This window comes from Drosophila grimshawi, unplaced genomic scaffold (assembly GCF_018153295.1).
Source record: "Drosophila grimshawi isolate 15287-2541.00 unplaced genomic scaffold, ASM1815329v1 contig_311, whole genome shotgun sequence".
NCBI lineage: Eukaryota > Metazoa > Arthropoda > Insecta > Diptera > Drosophilidae > Drosophila > Drosophila grimshawi.
The window spans coordinates 19,541,356-19,558,680 of NW_025063098.1; the positions used below are offsets into that span (position 1 = coordinate 19,541,356).

Consider the following 17,325-nt stretch of genomic DNA (forward strand, 5'->3'; position numbering starts at 1 on the left):
AGCAACGGCATTTAGTTTGCGCTGTTATTAACCTTTCTGTAAACGTTATGGTTTTTAAGGTGCCCACAGTGCGTTTCGCGCCGTTTTGAATGAGCAAAAGCTTTCGAGTTGTGGGAGCTTGCCGCAATGTGCTCAGTTTGGAGCGGCGTCGAGAAGCGAGTGGTTGTACATTAGCCCAGCAGAAGCAACAGCAAGTTGAGGAGCAGTCCCGAACAGCTTTAGATTTTGAAATTTTGATTGTTTGCGTGTGTGTGCGTAGTATATAGAAGCAGGCATGTATCACCTGAAGAGTTTGGCCCGCCAGGGTGCCATGCGTCAGCAGGAGCTGACGGCATTGGCCAAGGCATTGCCGACAGCAGTGCTCCAGACGCGCAACTATCAGATTCCCGATCGTCTAAAGGATGTGCCAACCGCTAAGGATCCACGTTTCTTTGACATGGTCGAGTATTTCTTCCACCGCGGCTGCCAAATCTCCGAAGATCGTCTAATCGATGATATGAAGGGCAAACTGTCTCTGGACGAGAAGAAGCAGAAGGTGAAGGGTATTCTGATGCTTATGCAACCCTGCGATCATATTATCGAGATTGCATTCCCCCTGCGTCGAGATGCGGGCAACTACGAGATGATTACCGGCTATCGTGCACAGCACAGCACACACAGGATCCCCACCAAAGGAGGTAATTTATCAGCCCAAAAAATGTGCACACACCCTTTTTTTTGCTCTCTATTATTCTTCATCTTCTTGCTACCTGCATCATCCTTTACATTCGACCGGCAACTGTGCGTGAGAAAATTGAAAAATCGATTTTTCAATATAGTTTTTGCATTTCTTTCCCTTGCCTTCACCAAATTATGTAACAGCGCTGCTGCTAACAAAATATTTACCGCCTTCATGCGCTCTCTGTCTCTCTCTTGTCTGTCTCTTTCTTTCACGCGCACACTCCCATTTGTTTACATTGCCTAGCTGCTGCTACCCGGGCCACAACATATGTGTTCTAACTGGGCCATTTCTTTACCGTTACGCCTCCCCTCACAATTGCATAAGTGACTGGATTATTTTCCACGTGTTGCCATTTGATTTCCAAACCCTTCAAGTGCCCAATAGAAATTGTCTATCGCCAAATATTCATAACAGTTTTTCATTTTTCGCTTTGGCAAAAAAAAAAACAGTTAATGTTTTGTTTTTCAGCTTGAGTTCTATTTTTAATAACACGTTTTTTTCTTTTGCTTTGCTTTTTGTTTTGTTTTTGTTTTCTGATTGCCACTAGCACTACACAGAAAATAGTGCACAGTGTGTCGAATATAGCCGAAACGCCCTATTTTCCATTGCAATATAAAAACTTTTATTTTGATAAGAACTTTAAGTTTCTATTATCAAAATTGTTCCTTATCTAACCTTGGTTGGTCGAAAATAAAAGTTTTGTCAAAAACAAGAAATTGTACAAAGTATCAGCTACAAAAACAACTAAAATATTATTTTGTTTGTTTTTTTCTTTTGTTTTTGCTTATTGACTGGTTGTTGTTGCTACTGCGGTCTTTGATAGTCGGCGCCCCCGTATGCTCAGGAGCATAAATAGAATAATAATTTATTTTATGATTTTATTGTTGATTTTGATAGTCATTGAAACTGGCTGTAAACAAGTGTGACTTTTTTGCTGTTGCCAACCAACATGAGCTTGTTAATTATATTTTTCTAGTTAGACCTGCAAAATCCAAACAGTGTTGTTGGTGCTAAATGGATTTGAATCATTTGTTGAATGTTTCGGCCTTTAGTTAGCCATTGTATGAATGTGTATTTTGAGCTAGACTGTTTTCATCGATATCAATATTGCTCTAATTAATGTTAATTGCTTTGTATGTAAGTCTGTTTGTTTGTGCACAAGTGACGTCATGACATGGTGCTAATTCGGGTAAATACATTTTGCGTCCAATTCACAGACACAAAAAGCTATTAAATGAAATTAGAGACGAAAACAAAAACGAGAGAGAGTTCATCAACGGGTTTTACTTACTATTCACGTGATGCTCAAGTTATGTGAAAATCGTGAGTCATTTGTTCGACAGTACCAGACACACTGTGCAGCAGCAAACTGCAAATGTATCGAGTGCTTCATTTCTTTACACACCAATTTCTCTATGTCGTTGAACTGCTCTCTCGCAATTGGTGTCATTTTATTCTTATACACGTATATGAATATATATGTATATGTATGTATGTATTTATGCGTGTGTATGTAATGGATTGACAAACAAACAAAACATTCATCAAATGCGATAATTGTAGAACTACAAAAAGAACTGCAAACTACACTCAAAAATATGTTTCTAAATTCCGAATTGATTTTTTGTTTTTTGAGGATTGTATATTCCATTTATAAAAATTGTTGTAAAAATCAGAAGCGTTTTTCTAATTTGATTTTAAACCAAATCGTCATCATTTTTCCAGTGTTATTGATGTACGTGTTACAGCGAATACACTCGAAAATTACAGTGCATGTTGATATAGTTTATCAAACAGAAACTCGTAAGTCGAACTGATAATGCGAATCAATGCTAATAATATTGTGAATACTCGTATATATAACATTTGTTGACATGCACAACTTGCAATTAGCATGCAAATATATTGTCAACATTTCACTTTGTTTGCATACGTGTCTTGCTCAAGTGGCAAAAATACTTTAGATAACAACTGCATGTTACGCCCCTGATTTTGTTTACCAGAGGAGTTTTCTACGATTGGTTGTTAGCCAATTGTTGTGATGCTGATAGAGCATTATTTTTCGATAGAAAAATAAAATACATTTTTAAAGTGAGTATTTTATTTTGGCAGTTGACTACAATCCATTTGCTCTGTGCTATCTCGACTCTTATATCTTATCCATTTCGAGTGTACATATGTCAAAGCGGTCAAAACGGAAAACATAAGATGCCGTTGTCAGCCCACGCTAAAAAAAACTAAAAACTGACGCTAGTCAGCTGACATTTGCTTTGCTTGGCTTTGCTTCACAGGGGGCAACCGGTATATGCTCTACGTAGAGATTTGCAAGAGTTTTGCTAGAGATTTCCAATTGCCGCCTGTTGCCAACTCACACCAATACCAATGCCAATACAATTCGACAGTGAATATAAATAAAGCGGAACGTGGCAATATATTGTATGTATGTGTGTATGTATATATTCTATTCAGCCCATGAGATCGAGCCCCCAAAAAAGCAAAAGAACTTATCGCGCTGATTATATAAGCAACGCATACATTTATATAAATACATAAATATACAAACATAATATATATGTACACATTTGAAAATAATAGCTAGCTTCTACGCATTAATAGATTTTTACGTTGGGCATAATATACACGTAATATTGGCACGTAAACAGTCATGCGTTTGCTTGTTTTTAACAACAACAACAAATACTGGACTAACGACACCCAAATTGCTCTTTATGCTGATAAAGCCGGTTGTGTTGGCAACAACAACAGCAGCACTGAAAACACTCGAAAATAAAACGAACCTTTCTACCAAAATGTTTTTCACTGTTGTTATGCGCTGACATACATCACTTACATGTGAGCATGTATGTATATATATACACTGTATATATAATACACTAATACTTTTGAACGAAACATTTGACGAACGCGTAGGCAGAGAAGAACGCAAACAAATAAGAGAAGAAAAGAAAAAAACACTCGAGAGAACTGGTGAATTTAGTTTGCTTCTTTTTTTTATCTTGGAGCCTATCGGAGCCGTTACTTAAAGCTTGAAATGCGGCAATATCCCAAAGCTTGCGGAGCTTGAAGAGCAGAGCTTTTTAATGCACTTATTCATGTGAAATGCATAAGCGTAATGAAAGGTCGATATTTTATTTGCATTAGTAGCACTTTAATATCTTGAATATATAAATAATTAGTTGCAGCAGTGGAATTTGGCGAACCAAAGTTCGCCGGATGCTTGACCAAAAAAACATCAAGATTAACGCTTGACAACCGTATTTAATTTATTATTTAATATTTTTGGGGGATTGTCCCATGGCAAAAAAGAAAACAATTTTTGTTTTATCATACGGTGCATAGCGGAAAATTTAATGAATTTATGGACAACGATTTATCAGAATTATTGCTATGGCTTGCATCGTAAAATTGAAAAAAATAAAGCTAATAAGCAAGGAAGTTGCTTATCTAATCACCAAGACAATTTACCCCTTTTAAAGACATAAAGATAAATGCGGCAGCAACAAACAAGATAAATAACAAAAAATAATACTTGCACATTGCCTCTTGTTTTGAACAAGGTGGATTAATACACCAAGAAAAAAAGCCATTGCTTCAGCTTGTAGAAAAATGAATTCGCTTTATTTTCTATGAATTCCATTTGAAATTTAAATAGATGACAACTTTTTTCTGTCGTGCTTTGACCCAATTTGACACTTGTTCTGACAGGTGAATTCACGTGAGAGCAGAAAGCAGATCTTGTAGATCAACTTTTGCTTTCAGCAGCATCGAAAGACACTCAATGTACTATTTTGCGTATTTTTAGCCATTTTGTGCAATTGGATTTGATCCAAAAATAAAAGCGCAAATAACGACGAGCTCCCCAGACAGATAGACGGACACAGCAGAAATGTACTGCTTCTAGAATATATAAATATCTTTGTACATGTATATAGTGTTCTTTTGTACTTTCAAGGTTGCTCTTCTTCAGAGGCACACCTGCCCCTGCCGCATACGTAACTTGTTTAATTGATTGTTGTTATGCAATTTGGTTTTGCTTTTTTTGTTGCACAGGCATCCGTTTCTCGTTGGATGTGTCACGCGATGAAGTCAAAGCCCTGTCCGCTCTGATGACCTTCAAGTGTGCCTGCGTCGATGTGCCCTTCGGCGGTGCCAAGGCCGGTCTGAAGATCAATCCCAAGGAGTACTCCGAGCATGAGCTGGAGAAGATCACGCGTCGCTTCACCCTTGAGTTGGCCAAGAAGGGTTTCATTGGCCCCGGCGTCGATGTGCCCGCTCCCGATATGGGCACTGGCGAGCGTGAGATGTCCTGGATTGCCGATACCTATGCCAAGACCATCGGCCATTTGGACATCAATGCACATGCCTGTGTCACTGGCAAACCCATCAACCAGGGCGGCATTCACGGACGTGTCTCGGCCACCGGACGCGGCGTCTTCCACGGCCTGGAGAACTTCATCAATGAGGCCAACTACATGAGCATGATTGGTACGCTTTAATGGTAGATATGTATTGATTCAATCGCTACTACAATCAAATCCTTTCCACACACACAGGCACCACTCCCGGCTGGGGCGGCAAGACTTTCATTGTGCAGGGCTTCGGTAATGTTGGTCTGCACACCACCCGCTATCTGACCCGTGCTGGAGCCACCTGTGTCGGTGTGATTGAGCACGACGGCACTTTGTACAACCCAGAGGGCATTGATCCCAAACTGCTGGAGGACTACAAGAACGAGCACGGCACCGTTGTCGGTTATCCCAATGCCAAGCCCTACGAGGGCGAGAACCTCATGTTTGAGCCATGCGACATCTTCATTCCAGCTGCCATCGAGAAGGTCATCAACAGCGAGAATGCCGGCAGAATCCAATGCAAAGTGAGTGGGAGTGGGAGTCGGAGATAAGAGACGAGACCTAATCATAATATATTTATGTAATGGGGAGTTTAAATAATTTGTTTTAGCTTTTGCTAGTTCATTGAAACATTTGAAATACTCATGAAATTGTGAATATTTGAATAGGGCAAGCGGTTGATGATTTTCAATGCCCTACGCAACTAATCAAAAACTAATTTATTACAAAAGAACTTAAGATTAATTAATTTATAAGAAATTCGAAATATTTTACGATTATTCCTTAAGCCTATTTTAACTGTTGAATTTAACACTTGTAGATCATTGCCGAGGCTGCCAACGGACCCACTACTCCTGCTGCCGATAAAATACTGATTGATCGCAACATCTTGGTCATCCCCGATCTGTATATCAATGCTGGTGGTGTCACCGTCTCCTTCTTCGAGTGGCTCAAGAACCTGAACCATGTCTCATACGGTCGCCTGACTTTCAAGTATGAGCGCGAGTCCAACTACCATTTGCTCGGTAAGTTTGAGTTTAAGAGTTATTCACATATCTACAATCATTATCTATATATATATATACGGTATATAGCTATGGCTTGTACTATCAATCATGCCACATCATTTACAACTCACTTAATAAGGGTATATGGTTACAAAATTATTTAATGATTATTTATCAGTTGCAACAGAAAATCCCTTACAGAAAAGCGGTTGCTCTTAAGCATTTGCTCTTCCGGTTTGGTTTCTACTTCAATAATCAAATATAAAAAAAACATTATTTAATATTTATTTGGCTCGATTCATTAAAATGCTCGTCAAGATTCGCATTTCAAACAATTGTACGATTATCACAAAACAAACAAACAAAAAATACTCAAAAACCGTAATTTAATTATAATGCCATCTTAGTAATTCGTTGTATATTCTATTTCTTCTTTTTTTCCGTTTCTCTATCACCAATGTAGACTCAGTCCAACAGTCAATTGAAAGAATTATTAACGACGGTACATTATTATTAATTCTCTTGTTTTCTACCTCCTATTATCTATTATCCCCCATAAGCCAAACAAAGCCTTTTGCCTACCTGTTACTCATGTAATTGAACACACAAACACAACAAATTCGCCTTGCATTTGTTCTTGTTTATCCCGTTTAAATCTTTAAAAAAAAAATCAAACAAACCCTTTTGTTCTGTTTTTTGTAGCTTTTTGAAGTTTTCCTTTAATGTATGTTATTTTATTTTGGTTTTAATATATATATATATATTGTAAGCTTTTTATCCCTTCCATCCTTGCATTGATCGAGCTTGAAAAGATCTGTTCAGATCGTATACACATACACAAACATATGTATATCAAATACCACATACCGAACTAAATGTTTTAACTGTGCTTCCATTCAGTAGCTCTCTAATCTAACACACTCTCTTAATGTAGTATTATGTTGATGGCTTTTTATTGAACCCATTATATCCAGCATGCATAATTAATGGCTTTGTCTGTTTTTGTATCTCTCTCTCTCTCTCTCTCCCGGTTTGCTTCGTCGCCTGGCTTGGTCACATTTTAGAATCGGTTCAAGAGTCGCTGGAGCGTCGCTTTGGACGTGTCGGCGGTCGCATTCCCGTCACACCCTCTGAGTCGTTCCAGAAGCGCATCTCTGGTGCCTCCGAGAAGGATATCGTTCACTCCGGTCTGGATTATACCATGGAGCGTTCGGCGCGTGCCATCATGAAGACAGCGATGAAATACAACTTGGGCTTGGACCTGAGAACCGCTGCCTATGTCAACTCCATTGAGAAGATCTTCACCACATACCGTGACGCCGGTTTGGCCTTCTAAGCGGATCGCAATTCAAGAAAAACTTAACTAGTTTATCAAACCAAACTCAAAGCAAGCAAAGCAATTTCAATGCATCCGCGCACCTCCGTTTTTTAGCTAGAACCAAGGAAAGAAGTCACAAATGCAAATTAATTGATTTAAGGCAACAAAGTCTAATTTTAGCTGATGAAATAATTTGTTTTTAACGTTTTTAACTTCATTTGTCTGTGTTTTGTATTAAGATGTACAACAAAAAAAAAAAAAAGAAAGAAAAAGAGCGAGCTTAAATTGCTTTTACAATGATTATTGTTGATTTTCTGTAAGTTTTCTTTTAGTTTAATGAGCGTAAAAGTGAAGCAATTGCATTTTATCAATTATGTATCGTATGTCTGTCGTACGAAACGCTCCGTTTGCCGCAACTTTTAAAGTAATCAAATATACACATAAATTATAAACATTATACAAGTGCATTTCATTTAATTGTCAATTGTCAATTGTCGATTGGCCACTAAAATTATCACAATTGGGTAATTTCAGTTAAAAATTACATATACATTTGCATATTATTGATCGATTGGAATGCATGCAGACTACGTAAGATATACATATAAAAAAATATTGGGTCTATAATACTATAAGTACACTTTAAAAATGGCAGGACAATAAACCTGCTATAAAAATTGGAAGATTGCTTGATCTTAATACGAATTCAATATCAAAACTTTTCTACTAAATGAATTAAAATGTGCGTATTAACCGTGTGCTTTAATCATCGCATCGATATCCGATATTCGTACATATATCCATTTAGATCACCAAGGACTTGGGAAACAACTGCTGTTTCACATAGTCATCGATCATTTCCATGAGCAGGGCGCGCGTGACTCGCGGTTCCTGCAGCACATAGCCAAAGTCCTTCAGTTTCGTATTGTCCAGATAGAGGTGCTTATGGTGCAGCTGCTCCTCGTCCAAATACGGTGTCAGCGGTGTATTATCGATGCCATTGTTTTGACAAATCTCCGCCCAGGGCGCCATGTGCTTGTCGTTAATTTCACCCACCGTATCGCTTGGATACAGCTTAAGTAACGAATAATAAACGAATTAACTGACGTTCAAATATGTGATGAGTCATAGAAAATATATATATTACCTTGGTCAAGTTGGACATAACAATGCCGAAATATTCCACATTGATTTGAAAAATGTCAACGAGCAGATCGCTGATGCTACCCTGCGTAGACGCTGAGTCATCCACAATATTGTAGACCTGTCCAGCCGTTTTTGGACTCTGAGCTAATTGCCAAATCGCCGCACATACATCGCTTATGTGCACCGTATTCAGGCGCATGGCATCGTTCCACAGTAGTTTCATTGTCTCCCCAAGGTATTTGTAAATGGCAGCGATTATAATGCGTGGCACTGTCATATTATCGGTTGCATATGGGTTACATACACACAAATTATCAGTTATCAGTTGCTGTACATGGTGTGCATAATTCTACTCACTTAAGTAGCGCTTATCGCCAATGCCGTAAACAATGGGCAATCGCACCACCGTATAGCTGAGATTGTTAATACGCGCCAGTTCCTTCTCCACGCGTAGCTTTTGTTTGGCCACACCCGTCCAAGGCTCCAGTTTGCAGTCCTCCTTCAGGGGCGTCTTCTCGCTGCTGTTCACACAGCCCGAGCTGAGTTCCACATAGCGTTTGGTCTGCTCCTGATTGGCGGCCTCATTAGCACAGTTAATGCTCAGCTTGTGGATGCCCTCCTTGTAGACGGCATCGTCTTGATTGGCACGCGTCTCAGCAGCACAATTTATGATCACATCCCAGCCTCGGTTCGTTGTTGGGTGTGGTGCATAAGCCAGCTTGCATGAGGCTGTATTTCCAGCAGCAACAACATAAAGGACACATAAAAAACCAGTTTTAGCCTGAGTGTGAGTATGCGTGTGTGTGGTTGTGTGAGTGGGTTGTATTCTTTTTTTTTTGTACATACCGGCATTGATCAGATTTGCGCTGCAAAATTCGACTTTATCATTGGCAAAGGCCTCGGCTTGTTGCTCATTCAGCCAAGCCATCTGTGGCGGCGTCTTATCAACAATGCGTATTTCCTGCGTCAGCTCACGCTTCAGCAAGTAAGTCAGCAAGTTGCGTCCAATGAATCCACAGCCTGTGCACCACATACATATTTGTAGATATACAGACCAGATAAGTTGGAGCATTATCGCATTTGTAGTATTTGACTTGTATTTGTGGACACTTACCGCCCAAAATTAATACGGTCGGTTTCTCAGACATGACTGCAACGACAACGCCAAGCAACGACTGCGACAAATGACTAGACTTCTGCTGCTGTGCCGTTCAAAAACCTTTGAAATTATATATGTAAACGGGACGCGAATCAAATACAAAGACTAAGCATCAGGGCTGAAGCGGTTCGTAGTCGTTCAGTTCAGTGAACCAGTTGAAGATGCAACTGCAATCGAACAAGTGTCTTCGATAGTTCGCTCAACAAGTGGTTGATTATTTTTTAGAGATGACACTTGTTCGGCGAACATTTTTCAGCCATGAACAAATTAAAATGCAAGCCAGGAAATGGAGTCAAATTATTTTCAATAAATCCAACACGATATATGTGGCCTATAGATTTTAGATATTTTATTTGTGGACAATGGCACGATCTTAGTTATGAGATGATTTTATTTATTCAAGGTATTAGGTGGACCACAAGTTGAATGTGGGTGGCCTAAATCCTCTGACTATAATATCTGTCTGCCACCAGCCACTTGAGTGCTCGGTGTCCTCAATGCACTCTTTCTTGCTGGGCTTGGGTTGATCCAGATTTAAAAATGACATATCTTCGTATATGGTCATCTCCTTGACACATTGCACTTCTTCATTTTGCTTCGCATGCAACAAATGCAAATGCACATTTTTACAACTTCGGGGCAGCTGACTTATGACATCCTTGGGAAAGAGTTTCCAAGATTCGCAATGTTCCCCACTATTTACAGGGGTCAGCAGCTCCAATTCGAGAAACACATTTGTGGCCTTCAGATCCTTTGACCAGAGCGCATAGAGCTCCTCGCAGGTGAGCAGATGGAGAAGTGTTCGATTCATTTGTCCTTCCGGCACGCCATGAATATCGCCATGATATTTCGATATGGACGTGTGTGGTATGTGTATTGTGTAGGACTCTGTTGGCATAAATGTATTGCTGCCAAATAAAAATCGCAAACTCTTAACGGCTTTGTTACTTCTGAACGCACATCGTATTAGCTAAAATACAAAATATTTCTGTTCAGTTTTTATTTCAATTGTTGGATTTGTTTGTTACTCACTTCTCGCATATTGCTTATGGCTTCCTTGGTATCTTTGGCCAGGGAACGTTGCTTTTGCAATTGATAGTGCCCAAATGATGCTTCAGTCTTCTGTGTTTCATCAGTCTCATCCCATTTCTCCACATAATATTTGTATGTTTTATATACGAATGGGATTTGACTGCGATGGAATAGCAGGAATTCAAGAATGCCATTTGCAATCTCAGCGGCGACTCCCGCTGTTAAAACATCGATGTCTCGCAGCTGAATCTCAATGTTTTTATGATTTTGTGCCATTTATATCGATTCTAAACAATTTCGCGCCTTTTATTTTCAACAAACAACAAACTCGAATTGTTTATGTTGGTGATCAAATATATACATTGGATTCGTGTAGTTCATCTATGAACTAGTTCGCTGGTGCTAAGAAAAGTATCGATTAATTTATACAAAACAAAAACCGCTTTATCGATTTTAACCGACAATTTTTGTTATTATTATGAATTTTCAATGCGAAATGAATCACAAATTTAATTGTAAATACTATTTATTAAAAATTACAAAAAATGTATATTATTTTCTTAAGAGTTTTAATTAAATATATTTGTATATTCCTAAAACATCAAGTGTTCTTAATCATTTCCTATTTATAAAAAATGTATATTTTTAGATGAAGTAATAATTTTCAAAAGTGAATATTTTATTCTATGAATATTTAGTTGTTGAAAATTATTTTCTTGTAGTCAATATGAGTTCGAAACATTTGGCAGGTAAAGCTAAACTGGCAGGATTAATATTCATATGTGATAAATCGGGACTGCTTACATTATAACGCAGTAAAATATTAGCTAACAAAATAAAACCAAAACCACGGACCAAATTCTGTCCAATGCACGTACGTTTTCCTATACTAAAAGGTAAGAAATGGGGAAGATTTTTTTTCAATTGAAACTTGAATGGTTGACGAATTTCGTTGTTGCCTGTATCAGCTGTCATGTTTGGATTTTTTAAATATGAAACAAACTCGTTTTCTTGTCCAAAGTCGATACCTGAATCAGAACCTTCAGAGATTTTCCTCTTGTCAGAAGTCAATGACTTTTTAGAATTATTTTTGCACTTTTCTTCCAAAAAACGTCCAGGGCAAAATTGATCAGGATTTCTCCAATATTCTTGGCTCATATTAAGCACATAATTATTTATGAACACAATTGTACCCTTGGTTACGCCAAATCCAGAAACCACACTATCTTCAGAGGCAACATGAGGTACAATCGGGGACGAGGAGTAGCGCAGAACTTCGTATATTGTTGCCATGGTATAGGACATTTCCTCCATGTCTTCCAACGTTATAGACCGCTCTCCATTATTCGATATCGCATCAATTTCATTTTGAATGTTTCTTGCAATAATTGGATCCTTGGCGATGTAGGTAAGAGCAAGCATTATTAGATTCCCAACCGCTGAATGACCACCAATAAAGTCTTCCAGCATGAAGATAATCGTATTACGGCACATATTCTCGTTCTCGATTAAACTCTTCAAGAGGGCATCCGTGAAATCAGTGTCGGGTTCGTCCAGATCGATATCCAATTGTCGTTGATCAATAATACGTTCCAGAATAAATTTGCGTATTGTTGTTGACCAATATGCGATGCGTGTTGTATGCTTCGTGTAGAACGGTGAAAGCCATGGTAAGAAATCCAATGGATGCCCTTGGTTAATTTCCCAAAAAATCTCGTCGAAAAAGTGGACGATTTGTTGGAATTCATTGTCTTCATAATCAAAACGAATCGAACACATATACTGGCTAAACATATTTGCACATGCTGCGTTTAAAATAGGCTTCAGATCGATCGGTTGACCAGACACAGTTACATTTTGCAGTCGTTCCATTAAAATGCCGATCTCATCACAACCAATGCAAGACATTTTTGTGAAATATGATGACGATTCACGCGGGGAGCAATGCCGACGGGCTAAATTTCGACGTTTTTGTTGTAGATGCGACCAATCGCACAGGGCCAGTGAATTATTGCGATCGCCCCCAAATAGTTTGTGATAACGCAGAAAATCCGGGCGACCACCAAAAAATTTCCCATTCTTATTGAGAATCTCGCGTATTAATTCCAAATTATTGACGACCAAGCAACGTGTGTGGCCAAAACTTAAGGAGTAAATGTTGCCATATTTCTCGGCCAAGGTTTGAAATCCCTTGAAGGGATTGGCGAAACGCCCAATTATATCCAAGTTTCCAATTATGGGCCAAGGATTTGGACTAGGTGCTTGAGCAAATTCACATTTCACTTTTTCGCCGTTCGAAAGTGTCGTTTCCACAATTGCTTTTCGCTTGCAGTTAAGAATGATTAAGATATACGAAGTGCCGATCACTATTAATAAAATTGCGACGAATAAATAAATAATTTCGAATATCATTTTTTATATCGAGCAAACGAATAACTGATTGAAGTGAAATTTGCGTTAACTCTTTCTCTTTGCTGGTGCTCGAATAATCCACAGACTGCTTCTGTTGGCACCTGTAAGCAACTAACAGAAAGAAAAAAATAACAGGCTGCCAAAGCGCAGGTGTAACCAACAACAACAATAACAACTTACATGTGTATGTATGTTCATAAACGTGTAACAGAATGCTGATCGTAAATAAATGAAAGCGTTATTACAATACTTCCTTCATCTTTGCAGCTCCTATTATTTTTGTCAAGTCTCCATAATAGTTATTTTTGCAGTTTGTCAACGTTTTCTAGTGTTATTTACATTGAAACTAACATTGATCTATCTGCTTGCATTGTCCTTGTCATCATGGTGAATATGTTAAGTTTAATTACATTTCTGTAATATGATGCTATGTTAAAAGTGATGCCATGTTAAAACAGCAGCAATGGTAAAGCAATGCCCTTCGAAGGGATCTAGCCACATTTATATCATCTTTTAATAAAAATTACAGTCGTATTGCAATTTAAAACTGCCTAATGAAAATTTGTCATTAATCAATTATTATATTAGTTTGCGTAATTTAAAATAACAAAAGAAATTAATTTCGAAATTATATTTTTCATAATTAATTTAAAAAATACATTAAGAAACTTTTTTATTTTTAATAATGTAAATTTTAAATTACTAGAACGCGCAATTATAATGTTCGATTTAAATAGCAACCCTGCGTGGTACAATGTGTACACACTGACAAAGCAGCCGCAGCCAACTTCACGTTGGTTATGACTGGTAAAAATCTGTTTGTGTTGCCGACTAAATAAATTCATTTCTATCTGCAAATATCAAACTAAAATAGCAAAATGGTAAATTGCTAAACCAAATGCTAATGCTTTGTGATCTTTGTAATTATTGTGTTCTTGTGCTTTGCAGGGCCAAAACCAATCGGCACAGGGGGGAGCTGGAGATAAGAAGGATGACAAAGACAAAAAGAAGAAATACGAGCCACCAATTCCGACTCGCGTTGGCAAAAAGAAGCGACGCGCAAAGGGTCCAGATGCAGCCATGAAACTTCCCCAAGTGACACCCCATACACGCTGTCGCCTTAAGCTGCTCAAATTGGAGCGGATAAAGGATTATCTGATGATGGAGGATGAGTTCATACGCAACCAGGAGCGCCTCAAGCCACAAGACGAGAAGAACGAAGAGGAACGATCCAAAGTGGATGACTTGCGTGGCACCCCCATGTCTGTGGGCAACTTGGAGGAGATTATCGATGACAATCACGCCATTGTCTCGACTTCCGTCGGTTCCGAGCACTATGTCAGCATTCTGTCGTTTGTCGACAAGGATCAACTGGAGCCTGGTTGCTCGGTGCTCTTGAATCACAAGGTTCACGCTGTGGTTGGTGTTCTCAGCGACGACACAGATCCCATGGTTACGGTCATGAAGCTAGAGAAGGCGCCGCAAGAAACCTACGCTGACATTGGTGGCCTGGACACACAAATCCAGGAGATCAAAGAGTCCGTTGAGCTTCCCCTAACGCATCCCGAATACTACGAGGAAATGGGTATCAAGCCACCAAAGGGCGTCATTCTCTACGGTCCTCCCGGTACAGGGAAGACCCTTCTCGCCAAGGCTGTCGCCAATCAAACCTCGGCTACTTTCCTGCGTGTCGTCGGCTCCGAACTCATACAGAAGTATTTGGGCGATGGCCCCAAACTTGTGCGTGAGTTGTTCCGCGTGGCCGAGGAACATGCCCCGTCCATTGTATTCATTGACGAGATTGACGCTGTGGGCACTAAGCGATACGATTCTAATTCGGGTGGCGAGCGTGAAATTCAGCGCACTATGTTGGAGCTGCTCAATCAACTGGATGGTTTCGATTCGCGTGGCGATGTCAAAGTCATCATGGCAACGAATCGCATTGAGACACTCGATCCAGCACTAATACGTCCGGGACGTATCGATCGTAAAATCGAGTTTCCACTGCCTGATGAGAAGACAAAGCGACGCATCTTCACCATACACACATCGCGTATGACTCTCGCCGAGGATGTGAATCTGAATGAGCTGATCATGGCCAAGGACGATCTGTCGGGCGCTGACATCAAGGCCATTTGCACCGAGGCTGGTCTGATGGCGCTCCGCGAGCGTCGCATGAAGGTCACCAATGAGGACTTCAAGAAGTCGAAGGAAAGTGTCTTGTACCGAAAGAAGGAGGGCACGCCCGAGGGACTCTATTTATAAGTGAATCAAGTTTTCAGTTAACACATATTGTAATTCCTAATCACAGAAACACGCATTAAACTCCAGGTTAATAATTAAATCATTTCGCTTTTGATCTGAATAAATTTGTAGTTGTGGGCAGTGCTCCGGCCAAGTTTTTCATTGTCTCGTCTATATACAACTTCTGCTTTTCGGAAACAATCCTTAAAGGTTCAGTTTGATATTCCAAATATTTAAAGTGTGTTTTATCTGTTGCATCGGCCATTTTCATATCCTGGTAGACAAGTTGTTCTCTTGCCAAATTATCATCAACATCGGTGTCACTTAATGCATCGTAGAATGCCCTGAATTTCGCTATCTCTATTCCAGTACGTAAGCCATCGGCATATCCCTGATCAAAGCTCGACTGAAAGACCTTTTCGCGTCCATCGACGACTCCATCGACATAATTGATCTGTAGAGAATAAAAATTGTTGATTGCTTGCATATTCTTCTGTCAGTGCTAAGACAGCTGATTTCAGCTCACAGACACTGTACGGAATTACTCCACACTTAACAGTTTGTTGAACACATTTTACAGACGCCGTGCAGGCTAGCAGGCGAAAAATTCAGTTCTCCTCGTAACTACACTACTGGCATACCTTTGCTACTTTTTCCTTTATTCGCTGCTGATTTGCTGTGTTAACGGCCTTGAAATCCGCTTCATCATCTGAGCTGTGTGCTTGTGACATTGTTAGTATCGTGAAGGCGCTAAGTTAATCTAACTATGTAGCAGCCACATGTAAATTCTGTGTATTAAAAACAAAACCATTCTCGTGTTTACGTCAGCAGTCGCTTAACAGTCGACTCCACACTTTTGCAGCCGCTCCACACTGCCAGAGTTGCGCCTGAGAATTTATTTGAATTTTCCAATTGCAGATCACAGAATGGCAGCCGCTGAAATTGCTGAGCTGCTGCTCGCAGTAATCCAGGGAGTTCCCGGTGGGGCGACAAATGATGATCTGACTAAAGCACTCTCCGACGTGCCCGCTGCCTCGCGTGTTGAGGGGCTCAATGTTCTCTTAAAACAAGGCGGCATAGAGGTGTTGAAGAAGGGAGAGAAACTGATTTATCGTGCCAAGGATCCCCAAAAGAAGAGTGCCTTGCCCAAGGATGCAGATAACGAAGAGAAAATCGTCTACAGTATTGTGGAAGAGGGCGGCAACAAAGGCATCTGGATACGTGATATACGCATCAAATCCAATTTGAACATGACACAATTAAACAAAATCCTCAAGAACTTGGAAACAAAGAAACTCATCAAGGCCGTTAAATCCGTGAATGTAAGTATTGTATCCAATCCATGGCAGATTTTCAATTGATAAAACCTGTAATGTGTGCAAATTAGGCTAGCAAAAAGAAAGTCTATATGCTGTACAATATGGAGGCAGATCGGTCTGTGACTGGCGGTGCCTGGTATCAGGATCAGGACTTCGAGGTCGAGTTTGTGGATGTTCTCAATCAGCAATGCCTGCGCTTTTTGCAGATGAAACGCGAGGGTGCCGAGAAAAAACGCGATGGTCCCTTGGCCTTCAAGCAAATGTCCTGTTGCACTGTGAAGGAGGTGCACAAATTTATTTCAGACCTTGGCATAAGCAAAGTCAATCTGGATGAAGATGATTTGGAGACTATACTGAAAACAGTCGTGTATGATGGCAATGCCGAACGCATTCTACAATCTGATGGCACGTATGTTTATCGTGCGGTTAACTTGCCCCTCCCAGCACCTGGATTGGTTCAAATGCCCTGTGGCATATGTCCTGTGATCAAGAATTGCTCCAATTGCGGCGATGTAACCGCTATTAATTGTCAATATATGAATGATTGGTTAGATTAAAAATAACTGGACTTAAATAATGTATTTTCTAAGAGTTTCT

General features: G+C 39.7%; 7 protein-coding genes across 8 annotated transcripts; 3 read left to right on the plus strand and 4 right to left on the minus strand.

Annotated features, from left to right (window-relative positions):
- Positions 1-64: 64 nt before the first annotated feature.
- Positions 65-7,873, plus strand: LOC6567483 (glutamate dehydrogenase, mitochondrial). Of its 2 annotated transcripts, XM_001993668.2 has the most exons (6): positions 138-677; positions 4,793-5,227; positions 5,296-5,615; positions 5,912-6,116; positions 6,562-6,600; positions 7,163-7,873. In XM_001993668.2, the coding sequence occupies exons 1-6, from the start codon at positions 275-277 to the stop codon at positions 7,432-7,434; spliced, it is 1,674 nt and encodes a 557-aa protein (XP_001993704.1). In that variant the 5' UTR covers positions 138-274; the 3' UTR covers positions 7,435-7,873. The 2 variants fall into 2 exon arrangements, with proteins under 2 accessions (XP_032596150.1, XP_001993704.1); XM_032740259.1 differs by lacking the exon at positions 6,562-6,600 and having other exon boundaries at positions 65-677.
- Positions 7,862-9,823, minus strand: LOC6567482. The gene is made up of 5 exons (XM_001993667.2): positions 9,677-9,823; positions 9,409-9,582; positions 8,920-9,291; positions 8,564-8,832; positions 7,862-8,490 (listed from the first exon to the last, which is right to left on the minus strand). Exons 1-5 carry the CDS (start codon positions 9,708-9,710, stop codon positions 8,221-8,223), a joined length of 1,119 nt encoding a protein of 372 aa, XP_001993703.1. The 5' UTR covers positions 9,711-9,823; the 3' UTR covers positions 7,862-8,220.
- A 221-nt stretch (positions 9,824-10,044) lies between these two features.
- Positions 10,045-11,178, minus strand: LOC6567481. Its single transcript, XM_001993666.2, has 2 exons — positions 10,754-11,178; positions 10,045-10,691 (listed from the first exon to the last, which is right to left on the minus strand). The coding sequence occupies exons 1-2, from the start codon at positions 11,027-11,029 to the stop codon at positions 10,128-10,130; spliced, it is 840 nt and encodes a 279-aa protein (XP_001993702.1). The 5' UTR covers positions 11,030-11,178; the 3' UTR covers positions 10,045-10,127.
- A 239-nt stretch (positions 11,179-11,417) lies between these two features.
- LOC6567480 (cytochrome P450 307a1) lies at positions 11,418-13,452 on the minus strand. Its single transcript, XM_001993665.3, has 2 exons — positions 13,346-13,452; positions 11,418-13,276 (listed from the first exon to the last, which is right to left on the minus strand). The coding sequence occupies exon 2, from the start codon at positions 13,163-13,165 to the stop codon at positions 11,462-11,464; it is 1,704 nt and encodes a 567-aa protein (XP_001993701.1). The 5' UTR covers positions 13,166-13,276; positions 13,346-13,452; the 3' UTR covers positions 11,418-11,461.
- Positions 13,453-13,916: 464 nt separating this feature from the next.
- Positions 13,917-15,509, plus strand: LOC6567909 (26S proteasome regulatory subunit 4). The gene is made up of 2 exons (XM_001993664.3): positions 13,917-14,046; positions 14,114-15,509. Exons 1-2 carry the CDS (start codon positions 14,044-14,046, stop codon positions 15,428-15,430), a joined length of 1,320 nt encoding a protein of 439 aa, XP_001993700.1. The 5' UTR covers positions 13,917-14,043; the 3' UTR covers positions 15,431-15,509.
- LOC6567908 lies at positions 15,441-16,177 on the minus strand. The gene is made up of 2 exons (XM_001993663.2): positions 16,051-16,177; positions 15,441-15,863 (listed from the first exon to the last, which is right to left on the minus strand). The coding sequence occupies exons 1-2, from the start codon at positions 16,138-16,140 to the stop codon at positions 15,510-15,512; spliced, it is 444 nt and encodes a 147-aa protein (XP_001993699.1). The 5' UTR covers positions 16,141-16,177; the 3' UTR covers positions 15,441-15,509.
- Positions 16,082-17,309, plus strand: LOC6567907 (probable DNA-directed RNA polymerase III subunit RPC6). The gene is made up of 3 exons (XM_001993662.3): positions 16,082-16,141; positions 16,328-16,731; positions 16,797-17,309. Exons 2-3 carry the CDS (start codon positions 16,336-16,338, stop codon positions 17,283-17,285), a joined length of 885 nt encoding a protein of 294 aa, XP_001993698.1. The 5' UTR covers positions 16,082-16,141; positions 16,328-16,335; the 3' UTR covers positions 17,286-17,309.
- The last annotated feature ends 16 nt before the right edge of the window (positions 17,310-17,325 follow it).

Coding starts and splice junctions, on each gene's coding strand:
- LOC6567482 (XM_001993667.2), bottom strand. CDS start 9,710: ATGTCTGAGAAACCGACCGTATTAATTTTGGGCG. Junction 9,583..9,676: donor GACCGTATTAATTTTGGGCG/GTAAGTGTCCAC, acceptor TGTGGTGCACAG/GCTGTGGATTCATTGGACGC. Junction 8,491..8,563: donor TTATGTCCAACTTGACCAAG/GTAATATATATA, acceptor TCGTTACTTAAG/CTGTATCCAAGCGATACGGT.
- LOC6567483 (XM_001993668.2), top strand. CDS start 275: ATGTATCACCTGAAGAGTTTGGCCCGCCAGGGTGCCATGCGTCAGCAG. Junction 5,228..5,295: donor CAACTACATGAGCATGATTG/GTACGCTTTAAT, acceptor CCACACACACAG/GCACCACTCCCGGCTGGGGC. Junction 6,117..6,561: donor GTCCAACTACCATTTGCTCG/GTAAGTTTGAGT, acceptor TCACCAATGTAG/ACTCAGTCCAACAGTCAATT.
- LOC6567907 (XM_001993662.3), top strand. CDS start 16,336: ATGGCAGCCGCTGAAATTGCTGAGCTGCTGCTCGCAGTAATCCAGGGA. Junction 16,732..16,796: donor AGGCCGTTAAATCCGTGAAT/GTAAGTATTGTA, acceptor TGTGCAAATTAG/GCTAGCAAAAAGAAAGTCTA.
- LOC6567908 (XM_001993663.2), bottom strand. CDS start 16,140: ATGTCACAAGCACACAGCTCAGATGATGAAGCGGATTTCAAGGCCGTT. Junction 15,864..16,050: donor TAAAGGAAAAAGTAGCAAAG/GTATGCCAGTAG, acceptor TATTCTCTACAG/ATCAATTATGTCGATGGAGT.
- LOC6567481 (XM_001993666.2), bottom strand. CDS start 11,029: ATGGCACAAAATCATAAAAACATTGAGATTCAGCTGCGAGACATCGAT. Junction 10,692..10,753: donor CCATAAGCAATATGCGAGAA/GTGAGTAACAAA, acceptor TTTGTATTTTAG/CTAATACGATGTGCGTTCAG.
- LOC6567480 (XM_001993665.3), bottom strand. CDS start 13,165: ATGATATTCGAAATTATTTATTTATTCGTCGCAATTTTATTAATAGTG.